The sequence below is a fragment of the Ranitomeya variabilis genome, chromosome 4, assembly GCF_051348905.1.
Source record: "Ranitomeya variabilis isolate aRanVar5 chromosome 4, aRanVar5.hap1, whole genome shotgun sequence".
NCBI classification, from domain to species: Eukaryota; Metazoa; Chordata; class Amphibia; order Anura; family Dendrobatidae; genus Ranitomeya; species Ranitomeya variabilis.
The window spans coordinates 689,581,346-689,607,466 of NC_135235.1; the positions used below are offsets into that span (position 1 = coordinate 689,581,346).

Here is a 26,121-nt window from a genome sequence, read left to right on the forward strand (position 1 = left end):
CCCCTTTTCAATGATCATTTGCTCTCCCCACCCCCTCTTCAATGATCATTTGCTCTCCCCACCCCCACCTTCAATTAAATTGCTGTCCCCTGTCCCTCACACTGAATTCATCATTTGCAGTCCCCCCACTTTAATTTGAAGTCCCCTTACTTCATTCATTGCAGTCCCCTATCACCCCCTCGCTTCACCTGCAGTGCCCCTTCATCATTTGCAGCCCCCTATCCCCCTTCCATTTAATCATGAGCAGTCCCACCTCAGGCACACTTCATCATGTGCAGTCTTGCAGTCCCCTTCCCCCCACTTTATCATGTGCAGTCCCCATTACCCACCCACTTCATCATGTGCAGTCACCCTTACCCCCACTTCATGTGCAGTCCATCTTACCCCTCACTTTATCATGTGCAGTCCCCATTACCCCCCACTTCATGTGTAGTTCACCTTACCCCCCACTTCATTATGTGCAGTCCCCCTTAACCCCCAATTCATCATATGCAGTCCCCCTTACTCCCTCCCACTTCATCATGTGCAGCCCCACTCTCCCTTCATCATGCGCAATCCCCCTTACCCCCACATCATCACGTGCGGCCCCATTCCACCATGTACAGCCCCACTCTCCCCACTTCATCATGTGCAGTCTCCTTTATCCACTAAACTCCATCATGTCCAGTCTCACTCCCCCTCATCATGTGCAGCCCCACTCCCCCTTCATCATGTACAGCCCCACTCCCCCTTCATCATGTACAGCCCCACTTACCCCTCACTCCATTATGTGCAGTCTCCTTTAACCCCCAAATTCCATCATGTGCAGTCTCCTTACACCCCCCCCCACTTAATCACTTGCCGTTACCCACTATTAAATTTATTTTATAAAGAAAGCAAAAATGTTTTTCATACTTACCTCACCAGTCGCTCCCCTGCAGCACCTCTCTGCTTCTAGCTTTCGGGACATGTCGGTGCGTACGTGATGACGCCATCGCACATGTTTGACACCTAACCTGGAAGTATAGAGAACATGAAGGGAGCAGAAGCTGTGCAGCCATCAAGGTGACAGCCAAGCATAGCTTCCGGCCCCAGCGCAGACGTGTGCGCTAACTGTGATGCGGCTGTGTCTGCTGCCGACCGCATCACAATACAGCGGACATGGCTGCGCACAATTTGCTGTGTGGCTGTATCCACCACCAGGCAGCCGGCCCTGAACAGCTGCTGGGGGAGTGGCCCGGGGGGCATTTGCCTCTTTGCCACCTGGGCCAGTCAGCCCCTGAGTAACACGATGAAGGGATCAGGGGATGACAGTATCATTGTATGTGTCAGGTTCCTATAAGGTGTCAGGATGTCGCTGTCTATTTCGCCATGGAGGAGTGGGAGTATTTAGAAGGATACAAAGATCCGTACAAGGACGTCATGATGGAGGTTCCCCAGCCCCTCACATCACCAGGTAATAGATAGGACTAAATACACACGGCCTATTATCTGTATGTAAAGAATGAATTCAGTCCCTGTATGTGTTTCCTCCAGATCTATCCAGTGAGAGGACAACACCAGAGAGATGTCCCCGTCCTCTTATTCCACAGAACTGTAAACAAGATCCCAATGTTCCTCAGGATCATCAGGTAGATGGAGAGAAGGTGTCATGAGATCTCCCCTATGATGTATAGATGGCTGTGAAGGTCTTGTGTTCAGTCTTATTTTATCCGCCAGTATTATATGTTTTTTACTTGTGTAATGAGAACAGTGGAGATGGCAGGATTAGAGCTGATCATAGATGAGACTTCTCCATCTGTCGGTGACTTTTACAATATTTGTTTCAGGGTGAAGATCTGACCCATATTAATACTACAGAGACATATGTGAGGGGTGATGAGTGGTGTAAAGAGGAGATTCCTACATATGGCTACCCAGGTGAGTAGTAACAACTAAATGTAGATAAGTCACAGATTCTTCTCGGTTACCGACTGTGGCTGCTTTATCGGTGGTGTAGTACATCGGTACCAAAATCACCATTTTGCTATGGAACATGGCATATTCAGTCACCCAAAACTGTTCAAATTACTTTGGGTATTGAAAGCCTTCTTCTATAGAACTTACAACCTGGAGGATCTACCTATCCCCTGGGTTTAGAAGATGCTGACCCTTACCTGCCCAGATCTGTAAACTACATAGCCAAATGACAGCGTACGTGGAATGTGCTCACAAGTAAAAAAAAAAAATCACTTTAAGAAAAATATTATGATGGGTCTGTTAGGCCATGTTCACACTTTGTGGGTTTTACCACGGATCCGCAGCGTTTCTGCAGCTGCGGGTCCGCAGCAGTTTCCATTGCGTTTACAGTTACATGTAAACCCTATGGAAACCGCAATCCGCTGTGCACATGCTGCGGGAAAAACCGCGCAGAAACACAGCGGTTTACATTCTGCAGCATGTCACTTCTTTTGTGCAGAATCGCGGTGATTCTGCACACATAGGAATGCATTGATCCGCTTACTTCCTGCATGGGGCTGTGCCCACGATGCGGGAAGTAAGCGGATCATGTGCAGATGGTACCTGGGGTGGAGGAGAGGAGACTCTCCTCCAGGCTCTGGGAACCATATTTGTGAAAAAAAAAAAAGAATTAAAATAAAAAATAATGATATACTCACATTCTGATGGCTCCTGAAGTCCTCCCGCCTCTCAGCGCTGCACGCGGCAGGGTCAGGGTTGCTGTGCGAGCAGGACCTGCGATGACGTCGCGGTCACATGACCGTGACGTCACGAAGGTCCTTCTCACACAGCATCTTTGGAACCAGACCGCCGCGTGCAGCACCGAGGAGATCGGGACGTCAGAGGGTGAGTATAAACCATTTTTTTATTATTTTTACCATTACTATTGATGCTGCATATTGCTGCATATGCAGCATCAATAGTATAGGAGTAAACCCGCAGCGGAAACCGCAAAACAAACCGCGATAAATCTACAGGGATAACCGCAGCGGTTTTGCCCTGCAGATTTATCAAATCCGCTGCGGGAGAACCCGCAGAGGACCCGACCTACGTGTGCACATAGCCTAAGGCCTCTTTCACACATCTGTCTTTCAGCTCCTGTTGAGATACGTCAATTTTTGAGAATACAGGATATTGCATTTTCTCATAGACTTGTATTAGCGATGGATGGCCATCCGTTTCATCCATCATGCACTGGATCCTGCGTAAAAAAAACATTGGAAAATCGGTCAGCGACGCATCCTGCTCCCATAGGCTTCCATTGTAGCCAGTGAGGGGCAGCGCTGGATGTGTCGCTGACCGATTTTCCGACCTGCAGAAAAAACGTTCCTCTGAACGTTTGCTCTGCCCGACGGACCGTTTTTTTTACGCAGGATCCAGTGCATGACGGATGAAACGGATGGCCATCCGTCACAATCCATCGCTAATACAAGTCTATGAGAAAATGCAGGATCTCAAACTGCGTGCAAAGCAGGAATCCAGCGACGGGTCCCGTCTTTTCAAGAAATAAGCATTGAGGGGGCACCACAGTCAAAAAGAGTGGGATCTGCACCCTGGCCTACCACATTAGACAAGAGTAAAGTAAAGTCAGAAAAGCGTAGGTCATGAAAACGGGGATCACCACACATATGGATTTGGCTAAAGTGAACACAGCTCTTTATTCAAGTACAATAACAAGTCAAAACATATAAACTGTTTTTTAAAAACAGTTAAAAAAGGAAACATATTTTCCTATACACAAAGCTCACAATATGGCTAACACCTGCGCAGGTTTACTAGGACCCCTGACCCTGAATAGGGTGCCTATATGGACAGCATTGTGGTTCACTGTCCTATATTAGGACAAAACCATTACATGAATCCAAAAATGTGAAATAACCACTGAAAAACGCTCCTCCCCAAGGTGCAAATTAAGCAATAATAGGGGAAAGGGTTAGTATGTGCAAACTGAACTTGACAGATGGAATAACCTCTTAGTGTAGCACCTCCCTACTAAAGTGCAGTATGGGCAATAGTAAGGGAGAATAGTTGCTGTGTGACAGTATCATATCTGTACAAGGTGGCACTATATCACACAAGGAAACACAGTGCTATTAGCAATATAACCAATGCCGCTCCCACTAGTAGAGGATCCCTCTATTATGCTACGTTCACATTTGCGTTGTTGGGCATTGCGTCGGGGACGCAACGCACAACGCACAAACAACGCATGCACAACGCATGCATAACATAGCATTTTGTGACGCATGCGTTCTTTTTTTTAGCGCAAAAAAATGCTACAGGCAGCGTCCTCTGCGCCCTGACGCTTGCGCCAAAAAAGACGCATGCGTCACAAAACGCAAAACAACGCATGTCCATGCGCCCCCATGTTAAATATAGGGGCGCATGACGCATGCGTCGCTGCGGCTGCACCCGACGCTGCGCCGCACAACGCTAATGTGAACGTAGCATTAGAAATACACACGAATCATGATGATCCTAACTACCATTAGCAGCTATAGCTGACTAAGGAAAATAACAGAGGACCTCACATAGAGCCGAATGCATACGATACCATCAGTCAGCTACAAGTGGTAAGCAACCTAGTATAATCAGGTGAAGCGGTGACCCAACGCGTGTCGCAACACTACGGTGGCTTCGTCAGGGGTCCCGTCTTTTCAAACTGAGCATGCGTGGAAGAATTTTCCGTCATGGAAATTCTCTCTCGCTCGCTCTCTTTCTCTGCCTATGCAGCATCAATAGTAACAAGATAAAGTGTTAAAAATAATTAAAAAAAATAAAAAATTGCAATATTCTCACCTACCAGCGTCCCGAGCAGCGTTACCGATGCTTCCGGCAGCTAGCATTCCTAGTAATACATTGCGAAATCTCGCGAGAAGTCGCGGTCTCGGTAACGCTGCGTGGGACGCCGGTAGGTGAGAATATTGATATATATATATTTTTTTAAATTATTTTTTAACCTGGTTTGTGTTGTGTATGCGTTTTCGCAGCGGAAAACCGCTGCGAAGATGCATACACAACAGGTGCACATAATCTCAACGGGTCTGTCAGAAAGACGGCCCAGTGCACCCGTCACATACGTTTTGACACTATTTTGTTAACGTCCGTTACTACGTCTCGGCGACGCAGCAGGACGGGAGAGTGCCGACGGAAATGTGAAAGAAGCTTAAGAGAAAGCAGAGGGTAATGATGCTGTTGGTTTCCTAGAACCCTGATATCTTATTGGATGAATCTATCTTCTCTTTCTGGCCAAACTTTGCTTTTATGATTGACAACATTAAATGTGCAGTGAGGGCAGATGTGAATTTCTGTACTATAACAGCAGAGTTTCCCTTTATACTGAATTTTCAATTTCTTTTTAAACCGACTAACTTCATGGAGGATTGTGATAAACTACATATATCATGGCACAGGTGTAATGTTTTACATCTCTAAGCTGTCTGTGACTGATGGCTGTAATATACATATTGCAGTAGATGTGTTGGCTCGAGCCCTGGTTTCATGGATTCATTCCACGTCATGAATTCCATTATGTTTTCCATCCTAAGGAATTCAGATTACTGCACAATCTCTCCTGAAATGGGGAGCACTAATACTTTCTCTACTCTTCTGGTCAGGACTCTCAGTAGCTCCAATGGTCCATTATAAATTAGTGTAACTCCAGCTTTAGTTTGGAGCTCTCCCCTTAAACATATTTTGTTGTTAAAGATGCAACATAGAATAAAAAAATGTATTTTTTTATACGTTCATTCTGTATAATAGTTTAATTTGTGGTGGGATAGGTCTGCCTCATTTATGTGAGTCTTCAATTCCCTGGTATCTTTTTTAAAAAAAGGTCTCTATTTCCTCTGCCAAATGCTCGAGATCTAAATTTAAGACACCTCAGCTCTGCACTATTATAAAAAGTTCTCTTTAAATGTCTAATATTTCTTATTGAAACTCTGACAGAAAATATTGGCCCTTACGATAGTTTAGATTACCAAGAGCCACCAATCCTCGTACTCTAATTACCCCAGAGAGGTTTCACCACTAGTTACTCATTTTTTTTTAAAGAAGACTATTGCGTTTGATCATTTCAGTAGATGTGTTGTCTATATTCAGTTTTTGACTACAGTAGTTATTGCCAAAAATAGTCTGATTTATTTCTGTTTTTAATCAGGGCCCATTTTTCAAATCTGAGCTGCGTCACTTTATATGGTGATAACTTTGGAATTCTTCACAGAGCATAAAAGGAAACAAATGGAACTAACAAATTATTTTCAAATTTCTCTTGAATCCGGCAATGCCCTATAAACTGTTGTACACTACTGTCTGGGCACATGGCAAGTTAAGAAGAGAAGGAGCGCCATTTAGCTATTTGACTGCAGATCTTTCTGAAATAGTTTGCAGTCCCAATGAATTGGGGCACTGTTCGTGGTCACCTGGCAGCCCCAAAAAATGTCTACCGTGAACAGGCTTGGCACTATCAACTCGTTTTCCAGATCCTGAAGATTGCCTTGCTCATCGCCTTTTAACTCTTATACATAATCTGGACTTACACAGAGACCTCTAGGCTTGAGCCATGGTGTTACGTGCTGTTCTGTGATGTGAGAGGGAAGAAGAATAATCAGGTAGCTGGGTCATAACCAGAAGGGCAGAGATAATACAAAATGAGAAGACACAAGAGTAGGCCGTAAACGATCAGGGATTACAACAAGAAACAAATAAACAAGCTGTGAGTTGAGCACAGAGGCCTGAACCAGAAGAGAACAAGGCTGTATCTGGCAGCTTCCCGACTGGATGGTACTAGAGGTTCCAGTCACCCTAATCTTAGTGGCTGAACAGGGCCTGTTCCACCCAGAGCTTCTGGTTCCAACATTTCCTACATCAACAACACCGTCTGCAGAATTAATAAGGTGGCTCCTGGTGACAGAAGCAGATGTCACAGTAGCAGATCCCAGAGAAGATGGCACACACCATTTGCAAAATCCCTAATATAACAAAATGGCAGAAAACCAGGCAGTAGAAATCCTCATAAAGTGACTCCATTTTGGAAATTATAGCCCTCTGTGAATTAATCTATAGGGAGTAGTGACAATATTGACTCCACAGCCACTTTCCAGAAACTAGCATGCAGTGGACGTTGGAGAGTGAAAATAGCACATTTGCCATTTTATTATCCAACACCAAGTGCCCAGATTGTGCTTCTGGAGACACATACACACCATAAATTACGGTAAGTGGCTTTCTCTCCCTGTAGTAAAGCCAAATACATGGATGCTAAATGTAGTTTGAGCCAACTGCAAGGCTCTAAAGCAGGGAGAAGATTTGAATTTTGGGATAGCGGATATTGCTGGATAGGTTTGTGGAAGCCATGTTGCTTTTCAAGAGCATTTGAACCACTAATAATTTGGAAACCTCTGGTTTTCCATTGACACATGATGGACTTATTTCAGGGCTATTTTTTGTGAGGTGAGTAAAGTTTTATTGGCATAAGTTTTGCCTACATAACTCTGTTGGGTGGATTTTTATTCTAATTTTGAGAGGCAGAATCAATAAACAGTTGAAGACTGTGAACTGTCATTGTCTTGTGAGTAATTCTTTTTTTACATAACTTGCTAATTTTACAGACAGTTTAAGTAGAAATGTTAAAAAAATATAAAAATCAACGATATTTTATTCAAAAATAATAATTAGTTTTATTCTTGCCAGATGACTGTACCAGGAGATCAGAGGGACAGCTGACATCTTCAATTTTTAAATCAGATGATCTTGAGATCCCACAGGATACAGTTGAAGTGAATACCATGACTCCAGATCTATCATTATCCCTTTACAGCAAAGACCTGTCATCTGATCCTTTGAAACAGGTCCTGTCTTCTGATTTATTACCGACTACTAAGGAAAATCAAAGTCACAAAATAAGCATTAAAAAACAAATTGCTCCAAAAGCAAGAAAGTCATTTTCACCTTTAGAAAATGCCAATAGTTTTCCCCTTGAAAACTCTTTTCTTAAACAAAAAAAATTCAAACAGCAGAGAACAGATTTTTTTGTCCCAAGTGTGGGAAATGTTTTAACCATAAATCAAATTTTGTTAAGCACCAGAGAACTCACACAGGGGAGAAGCCTTTTGCGTGTGCACAATGTGGGAAATGCTTTAACCAGAAATGCAATCTTGTTGTACACCAAAGATTTCACACAGGGAAGAAGCCTTTTTCATGTTCAGAATGTGGGAAATGTTTTAACCAGAAATCAGATTTTGTTAAGCACAAGAGAATTCACACTGGAGAGAAGCATTTTTTCCTGTTCAGAATGTGGAAAGTTTTTTAACCGGAAAGCAAATCTAAATATTCATCAAAGAACCGGTTATGATCCGGTGACTTTGGAGCCACATGAAACTTTCTCAGGAGAAGTGGAATCTGTACTGACCGCAAACCCTGAACTAACACCGCAACTAGAAGTAGCCGTGGGGTGTGCCTAACAAACCCTAGACACCTCGACACAGCAGGAGGACTAAATACCCCTATAGATGGAAATAGGAATACTAACTTGCCTCAGAGCAGAACCCCAAAGAATAGGCAGCTCCCCACAAATATTGACTGTGAATAGGAGAGGAAAGACACACACAGGCAGGAAAACAGATTTCAGCAAAAGAGGCCCCTCTAGCTAAACAGGGAAAGATAGGACAGAATACTAAGTGGTTAGTATTAAAACTCTAAAAATATCCACAGCAGATAATACAAAAAGTTCCACAATCAAACTAATGACATGGAATGTATATCTGCAACTCCTGAGAATCCAACAAGACTGAAAAAACACTGATACAATCTAAGCTGGACAAAAAAACAATGAATAGCATTAAATTATTAAGCACACAACATGTGTGCCACAAAAACCAGACACTTATCTTTGCAGATTTGGCAACAAGGCAGAAGGAACCAGGCAAGGACAAAACCTCCAAAAACAATGGACAACTGGCAAGGACTAATGAATCCTACACACCTAAATACCCCAGTCAGAACTGCAATCAGCAGATACACCTGACCAGGGCTGCAATCCAGGGACATCTGCATTACCACCTACAACCACCGGAGGGAGCCAAAAAGCAGAATTCACAACAAGAACCCACACAGGGGAGAAGCCTCTTTTCTGTTCAGAATGCGGGAAATATTTTACAAATGAATCAAATTTTGTTAAGCACCAGACAACCCACACAGGGGTGAAGTATTTTTCCTGTTCAGAATGTGGAAAATGTTTTAACCGGAAAGCGAATCTTAATACCCATCAGAGGACTCACACAGGGGAGAAGCCTTTTTTCTGTTCAGAATGTGGGAAATGTTTTAACCAGAAATCAGCTTTGGTTATGCACCACAGAACCCACACAGGGGAGAAGCCTTTTTCCTGTTCAGAATGTGGTAAAGGTTTTAACCGGAAATCGAATCTTAATAGACACCAGTGTACCCACACAGCGAAGAAGCCTTTTTCATGTGCTTAATGTGTGAAATGTTTTATCCAGAAATTGTTAATAAACATCAGAGACGTTGCACAGGGAAAAAGTATTTTTCATGTTCAGAATTTGGAAAATGTTTTAACTGAACATTGTATCTTCTTAAAGGGTTTGTCCACTACTAGGAAAACCTCTTGTCATTCCTCATGATTAGCTTGGTAAAAATCAAAACACTTGTACTCACCTTCCTTGCCAATGCCGTTGAATCAGTTTCTGTACTCGCGTTCCCGAGGTTCATGAGATTGTTACATCACATGAGCACTGCTGCCAATCAGCACCAGCCTCACTGTTCCCACCTTCAGACGTTTTGAACATCAACAGGAAGCCAGGGGATTGGCTGCTCTCCAATTTTATATTAATGTTCATTTTGCGAAAAGGTGGGGACTCTGACACCATCACTGATTTGGCGCAGGGCTCACATGACATAACAACCTCACATGAGCCCTAGGAGTGCAAGTGGCAACACCGCTGGAACGCTGCTGGTATGGAAGGTTTGAATAATTGTTTTTTTTCAACAGGATCAAGCATGAGGAATGAGAAGTGGTTGTACAAGTAGTGAACACCCCTTCTTAACATCAAAAATCCCACACGGCGAAGCCATTATTATACCTAGAGTATGAAAAATGAATCACTGGAAAATTGTATGTTGCTGTCAGGTAGAAACTATACCGTATTTTTCGGACTATAAGATGCACCCAGGTTTTACTGTAGAGGTGGAAAATAGGGAAAAAAATATTTGAAGCAAAAAAATATAATAATAATAAATAAAATATTTAGTAACATAAATAACATACTATTATATGTGGTGTTATTATATATAATAGTATGTTATTATGTTGGAAGCTACGGGTAGAAGATGGTGCTGCGGAACCAGTGTGGTGTCTGTAAAGTACTATATGAAGACACTGGAGAGTGAGTATAAGAATGGGGGCACAGGGCTTATATTTTCCAGCACTGAAAACTAATACTGGAGTGCTGCTTTGAGATCCCATTGGAGAACTATAACTCCTAGCATGTCCTGCAGATGCTATGGCATGCTGGGAGTTAGAGTTCACCACAGGAGTGTCAGAGTGCTTTATTGTGTGTTGGAGTGACTAACCTATTAATTGTGGCAGCCAGCCAGCCATGCTGTGGTGAGGTGAAAAGCTGGAGCATCCCATGATCCCACACACAGAGCCCTCCCTCTTGTTGCCTCTCCACAGCACAGGTCATAACAGTAAGCCTGCAGATTCTAGTGCGGTGTCTGAAGGACCTGTGATGACATCAGAAGAGGGAGGGCTCTGTGCTGCCATGTGATGCTCCAGCCCACCCACTTCCTGACAACACACAGGTCCTTATGCCTCAGCATCCAGCACAGCCAGGCTGGTATGCGGCGATCTAGTCTCCCCCTGCCGCTGAAGGAATCCAGCACTGAGGAAACCATGTTTGTCGCTGCTTAAGTGAAGGATTATTCAATGGCTGCTCCCCTCTCACTGCTCAGCTGACAGGTGGGCGGGGAAGCGGCTAATGAATATTCACTGCACTTTAATAATCAGCATCAGTGGTTTCCCCAGCACTGCAGCCAGGCAGCAGGGACATTTTTCTGCCTCCTGTGAGTGGAATCACAGTGGATCTCACTCGCGCTGCCAAAAAGTGCGTCTTATGGTCCAAAAAATACGGTATATGTTATTGACAAATTGTACAAAAACACATAACAGATGGTCATATAATTTGATGAGAAACTGAAATTACTTTACGACTTACTGAATTTTTTGTACTAAAAGACACACTTTTAGCAAGACAAAATCTTCCTAATAAGTGAGTGTGTGTTTATATGCTGAAGGCAGCTTCCTGTGACAGAGGAGAACAATGATCACTGAGAGAACTGATCTCTCTCCTCCAGCCCCACATTTATCTAACTAGTGCAAAGCAGAAGGAAGAGGAAAGTACTGGGACCTGCAGAGTCTGTATGCCCTCAGTGATCAGCTGAAGAACCTTCCACCCGACTAGCTCAAGGACCTGTCAGATCATGTTATCAATCACATGACCTAGAAGGAACTGCAAAATGGGGTAATGTATGTGTATGTAAATGTGCATATTTAGCACAGTTGGGTGTATGTAAATATGAATATGTGGCAGAGCTGTGTATATTAGCATATGCATAAACAATCAAGCAAAATGTTGTGAACCTGCTAGAAATGCATTAGACCTACAAATATGATACACAACTAGGGTAATAGAAAGTATTTTATATTTATAATTATAAATCATAACATGAGAAGGGGGAAACAGGAGGGGAAACCCCAAAAGGTGGAAAATAGTACAGGGGGTGCGGGGTAAGTATATGCACAAATTAATAGTGATAAATCACCATAACAAAAATACATACATGATCCAAATAAATACACGATGCTGAATAAATCCAGAATATTATGCCTATCTAGCCCAATAATGAGTAAATAAATAATTGTAAGGCTGGTTTCACACTTGCGTTTTTTAACGCTGCGTTTTTTGCGCTAAAAAACGCATGCGTTTTTTTTCCTATACTTAACATTAAAAACGCATGCGTTTTTTTGCATGCGTTTTGATGCGTTTTTTAACGCATGCGTTCAGTTGCAGAAATGCAACATGTAGTAATTTCTATCGGCGTTTTTTTGCCGCAAAAAAAAGCATGCGTTCATTTGCATTTGATTTGCGGCAAAAAATACATTGATGTCTATGGAAACGCATGCGTTTTTAAGCACATGCGTTTGCATGCGTTTTTATGGAAAAACACAAGAAAACACAAGAAAATCCAAGAAAACCCTAACCCTACCCCTACCTCTAATGGTTAGGATCCTAAACCTAACCCTAAGGGTTAGGGTTAGGATCCCTAGGGTTAGGGTTAGGATCCCTTAGGGTTAGGGGTAGGGTTTGGATCCCTTAGGGTTAGGGGTAGGGTTAGGATCCCTTAGGGTTAGGATCCCTTAGGGTTAGGGTTAGGAGTAGGGTTAGGGTTTGGATCCCTTAGGGTTAGGGGGAGGGTTAGGGTTTGGATCCCTTAGGGTTAGGGGTAGGGTTAGGATCCTTTAGGGGTAGGGTTAAGGGTAGGGTTAGGATCACTTAGGGTTAGGGATTGGATCCCTTAGGGTTAGGGGTAGGGTTTGGATCCCTTAGGGTTAGGGGTAGGGTTAGGGTTTGGATCCCTTAGGGTTAGGGGTAGGGTTAGGGTTTGGATCCCTTAGGGTTAGGGGTAGGGTTAGGGTTTGGATCCCTTAGGGTTAGGGTTTGGATCCCTTAGGGGTAGGGTTAGGGTTAGGAACCCTTAGGGTTAGAGTTAGGGTTAGGATCCCTTTATCACTTTGATGGTGGGGGGTGGCTTATCAGTGACCTGGTGACCAGGTAAAAGAGAAAAATGTTCCAGCTTCTTTGATAAAATGTAAAACTTTAATCCATCATATAAAATAGTAGAGGACACACTCCTGGGACAATGCCATATCACAAGTGAAGAAAGCTACGCGTTTTGACCATACGGTCTTTGTCACAGCGGTGAGCTGGCTTTTTTTCTTTCTTTGTACTTAACCTGGTGACCAGGACATTCTTCTAATAAAAAGCTACCCCTAACCCTAACCCTAGGGATCCTATTCCTAACCCTAACCCTAGCTAATTCTATTATTAGTGGATTTTCTAGTTGTTTTTTTCATGAAAAAAAAATACACATGCGTCTAAAAAACGCGGCGTTTTGCCGCGTTTACATGCATCTTTTCACAGATCAAAACGCAAGTGTGAAACTAGCCTAATATGGTTAGAAAGGAAAAAAAATATTAGAGTGTGTTAAAAGAAACCCCCAGCACCAAGAATATGTTATGCAGTATATGTATGTATAATAGGTTCCATGTGAAATGCATCAGTCCACAGGCTGCGACCCTGGACAACATATTCTCCTTCTGACCTCCCCCACCTTTGTAATTCCCACAGTAAATATCAGCAGGCTCCGGCCCCCTGTGGCTATTGTAATGTATGTCTGGCCTGCTGTTTTTCTATTGACCTGCCCTGTGTATCTGTGTTATATATTCTGTGTGCTGTGAATAAAGTGTTGTGAGACTAGAAATACGTGGGGAAGCAGTCAGCTTTTATATGCTCTCATGTAATCAAGGAATTCCAGCCAGCGTCCTTCATTCAGACTCCTGCCAAAGCAAAGTGGGCCTCCTGAAACACGGGGTGGTACTGAAAGAGGTACCCCAGCTTGGTAGACCCCGTTACACTGGTGGCAGACAGCGGGATATGATACCCCTTCTACAGGACGAAAGGAATGAATGGAAAACAACTACCAGAAGTTAAAGAGGACTACATTACAAGATCTGGTGGAAGCCCGAGGGTTAATCGCCAGCAACAAAACAAAAGCGGATTTGATAGCAGCCATCATGGAACAGGACAGTGCAGCGCCCCCCAATGTGAATGTGGAGGAGACTGAATTCCAGAGGGAGGTAAAGAACAGACTGGCGATCTATGGCCCAAACCCTGTAGTAGAGATCATACGAGAGGTGATGGCTGATGTGCGTACTGATCTGAAGGAAGAGATGGCCGAGCGGACCAGGATAGAGCTAACCAAGATGGAGATGGCAGAGCGGACCAAAGTGGAGCTGGCCAAGATGGAGATTGCAGAGCAGAGAGAGGAGAGTCAGCGAGCAGGGGGAGCTCTGGCCTCCGACCAGGTACCTTCAACAGTAAGCCACAAAAAGATCCAGTATAATGCCTTCCGACAGTTGGGGGAGGCAGAGGAAGACATTGATGGCTTTCTGCAGGACTTTGAGCGGCAGTGTGCCCTTCATCAAGTGAAGCCGGAGGAACGGGTTCAGATTCTGGCCAGCAAGCTGACAGGCCGGGCAGCGGACACCTATCGCACGGTACCTGATGAGGACTGTATGGACTATAAGTGGGTCAAAGAAGTGATCTTGGCCCGGTATGCGCTGACACCAGAGTTCTACCGCCAAAAGTTCCACGGACTTATAAATTGAGTAACCGATACCCACGCTGAATGGGCCTGTAAATTATGTTATGCAGTATATGTATGCATAATAGGTTCCATGTGAAATGCATCAGTCCACAGGCTGCGCCCCTGGACAAGATATACTCCTTCTGACCTCCCCCACCTTTGTAATTCCCACAGTAAATATCGGCAGGCTCCGGCCTGCTGTTTTTCTATGGGCCTGCCGTGTGTATCTGTGTTATATATTCTGTGTGCTGTGAATAAAGTGTTGTGAGACTAGGAATACGTGTAGTGTAACGGGGTCTACCAAGCTGGGGTACCTCTTTCAGTACCACCCCATGTTTCAGGAGGTCCACTTTGCTTTGGCAGGAGTCTGAATGAAGGATGCTGGCTGGAATTCCTTGATTACATGAGAGCATATAAAAGCTGACTGCTTCTCCACATATTTCTAGTCTCACAACACTTTATTCACAGTACACAGAATATATAACACAGATACACAGGGCAGGCCCATAGAAAAACAGCAGGCCAGACATACATTACAATAGCCGCAGGGGGCCAGAGCCTGCCGATATTTACTGTGGGAATTACAAAGGTGGGGGAGATCAGAAGGGGATTATCTTGTCCAGGGGCGCAGCCTGTGGACTGATGCATTTCACATGGAACCCATTATACATACATATACTGCATAACATAATTTACAGGCCCATTCAGCGTGGGTATCGGTTACTCAATTTATAAGTCCGTGGAACTTTTGGCGGTAGGCCTCTGGTGTCAGCGCATACCAGGCCAAGATCACTTCTTTGACCCGCTCATAGTCCATACAGTCCTCATCAGGTACCGTGCGATAGGCGTCCGCTGCCCGGCCTGTCAGCTTGCTGGCCAGAATCTGAACCCGTTCCACCGGCTTCACTTGATGAAGGGTGTTGTGAATTCCGCTCTTGGGCTCCCTCCGGTGGTTGTAAATCACACTTTTGTGAGTTCTGCTCTTGGGTTCCCCCCGGTGGTTTTAAGTGGAACGGCTGCTCCTTGGATTTAGCAGTAGCAGCTGTTTCCACTGATTGTCTCTTCTGGCTCGGCTATTTAGCCTGGCTCTAATCTTCAGCCAGTGCCAGTTGTCAATGTTTCCTGCTTGGATTCACATCTCTCCTTGGATTTCCCTGATATTCTGTCCAGTTCAGCAAAGATAAGTCCTTGCTTGTTCTTTTGCTGTCCACTAGTTAGGACTTAATCGTTCAGCTCTTCCTATGTTTTTTCTAGTCCAGCTTGTCACTATGTATATATTCAGCTAAGCTGGAAGCTCTGAGGAAGCAGATTTGTCCTCCACACCTTTAGTCAGGTGTGGAGATTTTTGTAAACTCTGTGGTGGATTTTTCTAGTTTTTAATACTGACCGCACAGTATTCTTTCCTGTTCTATCTATCTAGTTAGAAGTGGCCTCCTTTGCTAAATCCTGGTTTCATTCTGCGTATGTCATTTCCCTCTCCACTCACAGTCAATATTTGTGGGGGGCTGTCTATCCTTTGGGGATTTTCTCTGAGGCAAGATAGCTTTCCTGTTTCCATCTTTAGGGGTAGTTAGTTCTCCGGCTGTGACGAGGTGTCTAGGGAGTGACAGGAACATCCCAAGGCTACTTCTAGTGTTGTGTTAAGTTCAGGAACTGCGGTCAGTACAGGTACCACCTCCTCCAGAGCTCGTCCCATGTTGCTCCTTAACCACCAGACCATAACAGTACAACTGGCCAACAATGTGTTAAATGCATCTCAAAAGAAGGAAAAAAAGTTCTGAGCCATTTTTTTTTCTTCAGTCTGTTTTGTCTTTTTTTTCCTCTTAATCTCTGGGTGGTTCAGGATTTTGGCGCTGACATGGATGTTCAGGGTTTGTTTTCTCGTGTGGATCAACTTGCTGCAAGGGTACAGAGTATCCAAGATTATGTTGTCCAGACTCCGGCTTTAGAGCCTAGAATTCCAACTCCTGATTTGTTTTTTTGGGGACAGATCCAAGTTTTTGAACTTTAAAAATAACTGCAGATTGTTTTTTGCTTTGAGACCCCATTCCTCTGGTGACCCCATTCAGCAGGTGAAAATTGTCATCTCTCTGCTGCGTGGTGACCTGTTGTGAACTATACTTCTTGGCTCCCTCTTGTGGTCTCTAGTGGTATGGCACTGGGATTGTCTTTCCCCAGCTTGGTACCCACCTGGTTCGTTAGGCCAGGGGTGTTGCTATTTAAACTTCCTGGATTCTTAGTCTGGTGCCTGGCATCGTTGTAATCAGTTCATTTCTGTTTGCTCCTGTCTGCTGGTCCTGGTTCTTTGCAAGATAAGCTAAGTCCTGCTTCCTTATTTTTTGTTTATTTGCATTGTTCTAATTTTTGTCCAGCTTGTACAAAATGTGATTCCTGATATTGCTGGAAGCTCTAGGGGGCTGATATTCTCCCCCCCCCCCACACCGTTAGTCGGTTCGGGGGTTCTTGAATATTCAGCGTGGATATTTTGATAGGGTTTTTTGCTGACCGTATAAGTCATCTTCCTATGTTCTGCTATTAGTCAGTGGGCCTCTCTTTGCTAAAACCTAGTTCATTCTTACGTTTGTCTTTTCTTCTTACCTCACCGTTATTATTTGTTGGGGGCTTGTATTTAACTTTGGGGTCTTTCCTCTGGAGGCAAGAAAGGTCTTATTTTCCCTTATAGGGTTAGTTAGTTCTCCGGCTGGCGTGAGACGTCTAGAATCAACGTAGGTACGTTCCCCGGCTACTGCTAGTTGTTTGTGCTAGGATCAGGTATACGGTCAGCCTAGTTACCACTGCCCTATGAGCTGGTTTTTTGTGTTTGCAGACTTTGCTGAAACCTCTGAGACCCTCTGCCATTGGGGTCATAACAGTATGCCAGGCCAAGTGAATAGTTAATGCATTGCAGAAGTGGGATTAAAAGAAAAGAAGTTCTGAGTTGTTGTTTTTTTTTCTTCCTCCCCTTATTTCTCTGAGTGGCTTGAAGCTTGCTGCAGACATGAATGTCCAGACTCTGATTACTAGTGTGGATCAGCTTGCTGCACGGGTGCAGGGCATTCAGGATTTTGTTACTAGTAGTCCTATGTCAGAACCTAAGATTCCTATTCCTGAGCTGTTCTCTGGAGATCGATTTAAATTTAGGAATTTTAGGAATAATTGTAAATTGTTCCTATCTTTGAGACCTCGTTCGTCTGGAGACTCAGCTCAGCAAGTTAAAATTGTTATCTCCTTCTTGCGTGGCGACTCTCAGGATTGGGCTTTCTCGTTGGCACCAGGAGATCCGGCATTGGCAAATGTTGATGCGTTTTTTCTGGCGCTCGGATTGCTTTATGAGGAGCCCAATCTTGAAATTCAGGCAGAAAAAGCTTTGCTGGCTATCTCTCAGGGCCATGATGAAGCTGAAGTGTATTGCCAAAAATTTCGGAAATGGTCCGTGCTTACTCAATGGAATGAGTGTGCTCTGGCCGCAAATTTCAGAAATGGCCTTTCTGAAGCCATTAAGAATGTGATGGTGGGTTTCTCCATTCCTACAAGTCTGAATGATTCTATGGCTCTGGCCATTCAGATTGACCGGCGTTTGCGGGAGCGCAAATCCGCTGGTCCTCTGGCGGTGTTGTCTGAACGGACACCTGTCTCAATGCAATGTGATAGAATCCTGACTAGAACCGAACGGCAAAATCATAGACGTCAGAATGGGTTGTGTTTTTATTGTGGTGATTCTACACATGTTATATCAGCATGCTCTAAATGCCTAACAAAGGTTGTTAGTCCTGTCGCCATTGGTAATTTACAACCTAAATTTATTTTGTCTGTGACTTTAATTTGCTCATTGTCTTCCTACCCTGTTATGGCGTTTGTGGATTCAGGTGCTGCCCTGAGTCTTATGGACTTGTCGTTTTCCAAGCGCTGTGGTTTTGTTCTGGAGCCTTTAGAAAATCCTATCCCTCTTAGAGGAATTGATGCTACGCCATTGGCGGAAAATAAACCGCAGTTTTGGACACAAGTGACCATGTGCACGACTCCTGAACATCGGGAGGTGATTCGTTTTCTTGTTCTGCATAAAATGCATGATTTGGTCGTTTTAGGTCTGCCATGGTTACAGACCCATAATCCAGTTTTGGATTGGAGGGCTATGTCTGTGTCAAGTTGGGGCTGTCAGGGAATTCATTGCGATTCCCCGCCGGTGTCTATTGCTTCCTCTACTCCTTCAGAAGTTCCTGAGTATTTGTTTGATTATCAGGATGTATTCAGTGAGTCCAGGTCCAGTGTTCTTCCTCCTCATAGGGACTGTGACTGCGCTATAGATTTGATTCCGGGTAGTAAATTTCCTAAGGGAAGATTATTTAATCTGTCTGTACCTGAGCATGCCGCAATGCGTTCTTATATCAAGGAGTCTTTGGAGAAGGGGCATATTCGTCCATCCTCTTCCCCTCTTGGTGCGGGATTCTTTTTTGTGGCCAAGAAGGACGGCTCTTTGAGACCTTGTATAGACTATCGGCTTCTGAATAAAATCACTGTTAAATTTCAGTATCCTTTGCCTCTATTGTCGGATTTGTTTGCCCGGATTAAGGGTGCCAGGTGGTTCACCAAGATAGATCTTCGTGGTGCGTACAACCTTGTGCGCATTAAGCAGGGAGATGAATGGAAAACTGCATTTAATACGCCCGAAGGTCATTTTGAGTACTTGGTGATGCCTTTTGGGCTCTCTAATGCTCCTTCAGTGTTTCAGTCCTTTATGCATGACATCTTCCGGAAGTATCTGGATAAATTTATGATTGTTTATCTGGATGATATTCTGTTTTTTTCTGATGATTGGGACTCTCATGTAAAGCAGGTCAGGATGGTGTTTCAGGTTTTGCATGATAATGCTTTGTTTGTGAAGGGCTCAAAGTGTCTCTTTGGAGTGCAGAAGGTTCCCTTTTTGGGTTTTATTTTCTCCCCTTCTGCTGTGGAGATGGACCCAGTCAAGGTCCGAGCTATTCATGATTGGACTCAACCCACGTCTGTTAAGAGTCTTCAGAAGTTCTTGGGTTTTGCTAACTTCTACCGTCGTTTTATCGCTAACTTTTCTAGCGTTGTTAAACCTTTGACGGATATGACCAAGAAAGGTTCTGATGTTGCTAATTGGGCTCCTGCAGCCGTGGAGGCCTTCCAGGAGCTGAAGCGCCGGTTTACTTCGGCGCCTGTTTTGTGTCAGCCTGATGTCTCACTTCCCTTTCAGGTTGAAGTGGATGCTTCTGAGATCGGTGCAGGGGCTGTTTTGTTTCAGAGTGGCTCTGGTTGCTCTGTAATGAGACCATGTGCTTTTTTTTCTAGGAAGTTTTCGCCTGCTGAGAGGAACTATGATGTTGGGAATCGGGAGTTGTTGGCCATGAAGTGGGCATTTGAGGAGTGGCGTCATTGGCTCGAGGGTGCTAAGCATCGTTTGGTGGTCTTGACTGATCACAAAAATCTGATGTATCTCGAGTCTGCTAAGCGCCTGAATCCTAGACAGGCTCGTTGGTCATTGTTTTTCTCCCGTTTTGACTTTGTGGTCTCGTACCTGCCTGGTTCAAAGAATGTGAAGGCTGATGCTCTTTCTAGGAGCTTTGTGCCTGACTCTCCTGGAGTCTCAGAGCCGGCTGGTATTCTTAAAGAGGGAGTAATCTTGTCGGCCATTTCTCCTGATTTGCGACGTGTGTTGCAGAGATTTCAGGCTGGTAGACCTGACTCTTGTCCACCTGACAGACTGTTTGTTCCTGATAAATGGACCAGCAGAGTTATTTCCGAGGTTCATTCCTCGGTGTTGGCAGGGCATCCGGGGATTTTTGGCACCAGAGATTTGGTAGCTAGGTCCTTTTGGTGGCCTTCCTTGTCACGGGATGTGCGGTCATTTGTGCAGTCCTGTGGGACTTGTGCTCGGGCTAAGCCTTGCTGTTCTCGTGCCAGCGGGTTGCTCTTGCCCTTGCCTGTCCCGAAGAGGCCTTGGACACACATTTCCATGGATTTCATTTCAGATCTTCCGGTGTCTCAAGGAATGTCTGTCATCTGGGTGGTGTGTGATCGTTTTTCCAAGATGGTCCATTTGGTGCCCTTGCCTAAGTTGCCTTCCTCTTCCGATCTGGTTCCTTTGTTCTTTCAGAATGTGGTTCGTTTGCACGGCATTCCTGAGAATATCGTGTCTGACAGAGGATCCCAGTTTGTGTCCAGGTTCTGGCGATCCTTTTGTGCTAAGATGGGCATTGATTTGTCGTTTTCGTCTGCCTTTCATCCAGACTAATGGCCAAACGGAGCGAACTAATCAGACACTGGAGGCTTATTTGAGATGTTTTGTTTCTGCGGATCAGGATGATTGGGTGACCTTCTTGCCATTGGCTGAGTTTGCCCTTAATAATCGGGCTAGTTCCGCTACTTTGGTTTCGCCATTTTTCTGCAACTCTGGTTTTCATCCTCGTTTTTCCTCGGGACATGTTGAGCCTTCTGACTGTCCTGGGGTGGATTCTGTGGTGGATAGGTTGCAGCGGATTTGAAATCATGTGGTGGACAACTTAAAGTTGTCACAGGAGAAGGCTCAGCGTTTTGCCAACCGCCGCCGCGGTGTGGGTCCCCGACTTCGTGTTGGGGATTTGGTATGGCTGTCTTCTCGGTTTGTTCCTATGAAGGTCTCCTCTCCTAAATTCAAGCCTCGCTTCATCGGTCCTTATAAGATTTTGGAAATCCTTAATCCAGTGTCCTTTCGTTTGGATCTTCCGGTGTCGTTTGCCATTCACAACGTGTTCCATAGGTCTTTGTTGCGGCGGTACGTTGTGCCTGTGGTTCCTTCTGTTGAGCCTCCTGCTCCGGTGTTGGTTGAGGGCGAGTTGGAGTACGTGGTGGAGAAGATCTTGGATTCTCGACTCTCTAGACGGAGGCTTCAGTATCTGGTCAAATGGAAGGGCTATGGTCAGGAGGATAATTCCTGGGTGGTCGCCTCTGATGTTCATGCGGCCGATTTGGTTCGTGCCTTTCACGCTGCTCATCCTGATCGCCCTGGTGGTCTTGGTGAGGGTTCGGTGACCCCTCCTTAAAGGGGGGGTACTGTTGTGAACTATACTTCTTGGCTCCCCCTTGTGGTCTCTAGTGGTATGGCACTGGGATTGTCTTTCCCCAGCTTGGTACCCACCTGGTTCGTTAGGCCAGGGGTGTTGCTATTTAAACTTCCTGGATTCTTAGTCTGGTGCCTGGCATCGTTGTAATCAGTTCATTTCTGTTTGCTCCTGTCTGCTGGTCCTGGTTCTTTGCAAGATAAGCTAAGTCCTGCTTCCTTATTTTTTGTTTATTTGCATTGTTCTAATTTTTGTCCAGCTTGTACAAAATGTGATTCCTGATATTGCTGGAAGCTCTAGGGGGCTGATATTCTCCCCCCCCCCCACCGTTAGTCGGTTCGGGGGTTCTTGAATATTCAGCGTGGATATTTTGATAGGGTTTTTTGCTGACCGTATAAGTCATCTTCCTATATTCTGCTATTAGTCAGTGGGCCTCTCTTTGCTAAAACCTAGTTCATTCTTACGTTTGTCTTTTCTTCTTACCTCACCGTTATTATTTGTTGGGGGCTTGTATTTAACTTTGGGGTCTTTCCTCTGGAGGCAAGAAAGGTCTTATTTTCCCTTAAAGGGTTAGTTAGTTCTCCAGCTGGCGTGAGACGTCTAGAATCAACGTAGGTACGTTCCCCGGCTACTGCTAGTTGTTTGTGCTAGGATCAGGTATACAGTCAGCCTAGTTACCACTGCCCTATGAGCTGTTTTTTTGTGTTTGCAGACTTTGCTGAAACCTCTGAGACCCTCTGCCATTGGGGTCATAACAGTGACCCTCAGGACTGGGCATTCGCCCTTGAGTCAGGGGATCCGGCATTGCTTAATGTAGACGCATTTTTTCAAGCGCTCGGATTATTGTATGACTAACCTAATTCTGTGGATCAGGCAGAAAAAACCTTGTTGGCTCTGTGTCAGGGTCAGGAAATGGCAGAATTATAATGCCAGAAATTTAGAAAGTGGTCTGTGCTCACTAAATGGAATGAGGATGCTCTGGCAGCAATTTTCAGAAAGGGTCTTTCTGAAGCCCTTAAAGATGTTATGGTGGGGTTCCCCATGCCTGCTGGTTTGAGCGAATCTATGTCTCTAGCCATTCAGATTGATCGGCGTTTGCGCGAGCGCAAAGTTGTGCACCATATGGCAGTGTCCTCTGAGCAGAGTCCTGAGCCTATGCAATGTGATAGGATTTTGACTAGAGCAGAACAGCAGGGATTAAGACGTCAGAATAGGCTGTGTTTTTACTGTGGTGATTCTGCTCATGTTATTTCTGATTGCCCTAAACGTAACTAAGAGGGTCGCTAGGTCTGTTACCATTAGTACTGTACAGCCTAAATTTCTCTTATCTGTGACCCTGATTTGCTCATTATCGTCCTTTTCTGTCATGGCATTTGTGGATTCAGGAGCTGCCCTGAATTTAATGGACTAGGAATTCGCCAGACGCTGTGGTTTTTTCTTGCAGCCTTTGCAGAGCCCTATTCTTTTGAGGGGCATTGATGCTACACCATTGGCCAAGAATAAACCTCAGTACTGGACTCAGCTGACCATGTGCATGGCTCCTGCACATCAGGAAGATTGTCGTTTTCTGGTGTTGCATAATTTGCATGATGTTGTTGTACTGGGTTTTCCCTGGTTACAGGTACATAATCCGGTGCTGGATTGGAAATCTATGTCTGTGACTAGTTGGGGTTGTCAAGGGGTACATAGTGACGTTCCTTTGATGTCAATTTCCTCTTCCCCCGCTTCTGAAGTTCCTGAGTTTTTGTCGGATTTACAGGATGTATTTGATGAGCCCAAGTCCAGCTCCCTTCCTCCACATAGGGACTGTGATTGTGCTATTAACTTGATTCCTGGCTGTAAATTCCCTAAGGGCCGACTTTTCAATCTGTCTGTGAAAGAGCATGCCGCCATGCGGAGTTATGTTAAGGAGTCTTTGGAGAAGGGGCATATTCGTCCGTCTTCGTCACCATTGGGAGCGGGATTCTTTTTTGTTGCCAAGAAGCATGGCTCCCTGAGACCCTGTATTGATTATCGCCTTCTTAATAAGATCACGGTCAAGTTCCAATACCCTTTACCTTTGCTTTCTGATTTGTTTGCTCGGATTAAGGGGGCTAGTTGGTTTACTAAGATTGACCTTCGAGGGGCGTATAATCTTGTTCGTATTAAACAGGGTGACGAATGGAAAACTGCATTTAATACGCCCGAAGGCCATTTTGAATACCTTGTGATGCCATTCGGGCTCTCTAATGCTCCATCTGTGTTTCAGTCCTTCATGCATGATATCTTCCGGAATTATCTTGATAAATTCATGATTGTATATTTGGATGATATTTTGATTTTTTCTGATGATTGGGAGTCTCATGTGAAGCAGGTCAGGATGGTATTTCAGATCCTTCGTGATAATGCTTTATTTGTGAAGGGGTCTAAGTGCCTATTTGGAGTTCAGAAGGTTTCTTTTTTGGGTTTCATTTTTTCTCCCTCGTCTATTGAAATGGATCCTGTTAAGGTCCAAGCCATTCATGATTGGATTCAACCCACATCTGTGAAAAGCCTTCAGAAATTTTTGGGCTTTGCTAATTTTTATCGCCGTTTCATTGCCAACTTTTCCAGTGTGGTTAAGCCCCTGACCAATTTAACGAAGAAAGGCGCTGATGTGACGAATTGGTCCTCTGTGGCTGTTGGGGCCTTTCAGGAGCTTAAACGCCGATTTACTTCTGCCCCGTGTTGCGTCAGCCAGATGTTTCTCTTCCTTTTCAGGTTGAGGTTGACGCTTCTGAGATTGGGGCAGGGGCCGTTTTGTCTCAGAGGAGTTCTGATGGTTCTTTGATGAAACCGTGTGCCTTCTTTTCCAGAAAGTTTTCACCTGCAGAGCGTAATTATGATGTCGGCAATCGGGAGTTGTTGGCTATGAAGTGGGCATTTGAGGAATGGCAACATTGGCTTGAGGGAGCCAAGCACCGCGTTGTGGTCTTGACTGATCATAAGAATCTGATTTACCTCGAGTCTGCCAAGCGGTTGAATCCTAGACAGGCTCGATGGTCCCTGTTTTTCTCCCGTTTTGATTTTGTGGTCTCGTATCTTCCGGGATCTAAGAATGTTAAGGCTGATGCCCTCTCTAGGAGTTTTTTGCCTGATTCTCCGGGAGTCCTTGAGCCGGTTGGCATTCTCAAAGAGGGGGTGATTCTTTCTGCCATCTCCTCTGATTTACGGCAGGTGCTTCAGGAATTTCAGGCGGATAAACCTGACCGCTGTCCAGTGGGGAAACTGTTTGTTCCTGATAGATGGACTAGTAAGGTAATTTCTGAGGTTCATTGTTCGGTGTTAGCTGGTCATCCTGGGATTTTTGGTACCAGAGATTTGGTTGCTAGGTCCTTTTAGTGGCCTTCCTTGTCGCGGGATGTGCGTTCTTTTGTGCAGTCCTGTGGGACTTGTGCCCGGGCCAAGCCTTGCTGTTCCCACGCTAGTGGGTTGCTTTTGCATTTGCCGGTCCCTGAGAGGCCCTGGACGCATATTTCCATGGATTTTATTTCGGATCTTCCTGTTTCCCAGGAGATGTCTGTTATCTGGGTGGTTTGTGACCGGTTTTCTAAGATGGTCAATTTGGTACCTTTGCCTAAATTGCCTTCCTCCTCTGATTTGGTGCCATTGTTTTTTCAGCATGTGGTTCGTTTGCATGGCATTCCGGAGAATATTGTGTGACAGAGGTTCCCAGTTTGTTTCTAGGTTTTGGCGGTCCTTTTGTGCTAGGATGGGCATTGATTTGTCTTTTTCTTCGGCGTTTCATCCTCAGACAAATGGCCAAACTGAGCGAACTAATCAGACCTTGGAAACCTATTTGAGATGCTTTGTGTCTGCTGATCAGGATGATTGGGTGGCTTTCTTGGCATTGGCCGAGTTTGCACTTAATAATCGGGCTAGTTCGGCAACTTTGGTTTCGCCTTTCTTTTGTAATTTTGGTTTTCATCCTCGTTTTTCTTCAGGGCAGGTTGAGCCGTCTGATTGTCCTGGTGTGGATTCTGTGGTGGACAGGTTACAGCAGATTTGGACTCATGTGGTAGACAATTTGACGTTGTCTCAGGAAAAGGCTCAACGTTTTGCTAACCGCCGTCGGTGTGTTGGTCCCCGGCTTCGGGTTGGGGATTTGGTCTGGTTATCTTCTCATCATGTTCCTATGAAGGTTTCTTCCCCTAAGTTCAAGCCTCGGTTTATTGGTCCTTATAAGATTTCTGAGATTATCAATCCGGTATCTTTTCGTTTGGCCCTTCCAGCCTCTTTTGCCATCCATAATGTTTTCCATAGATCTTTGTTGCGGAGATATGTGGTGCCCGTTGTTCCCTCTGTTTATCCTCCTGCCCCGGTGTTGGTTGAGGGGGAGTTGGAATATGTGGTGGAGAAAATTTTGGATTCTCGTTTTTCGAGGCGGAAGCTTCAGTATCTTGTTAAGTGGAAGGGTTATGGCCAGGAGGATAATTCTTGGGTTGTTGCCTCCGATGTCCATGCCGCCGATTTGGTTTGTGCTTTTCACTTGGCTCAACCTGATCGGCCTGGGGGCTCTGGTGAGGGTTCGGTGACCCCTCCTCAAGGGGGGGTACTGTTGTGAATTCCGCTCTTCGGCTCCCTCCGGTGGTTGTAAATCGCACTTTTGTGAGTTCTGCTC

At 44.9% G+C, this 26,121-nt stretch overlaps 1 protein-coding gene across 1 annotated transcript; it reads left to right on the forward strand.

Moving 5' to 3' along the window:
- Window positions 1-947: 947 nt before the first annotated feature.
- Window positions 948-9,452, forward strand: LOC143768214 (gastrula zinc finger protein XlCGF66.1-like). Its single transcript, XM_077256908.1, has 6 exons — window positions 948-953; window positions 1,312-1,435; window positions 1,516-1,610; window positions 1,809-1,899; window positions 7,669-8,016; window positions 9,367-9,452. The coding sequence occupies exons 1-6, from the start codon at window positions 948-950 to the stop codon at window positions 9,450-9,452; spliced, it is 750 nt and encodes a 249-aa protein (XP_077113023.1).
- The last annotated feature ends 16,669 nt before the right edge of the window (window positions 9,453-26,121 follow it).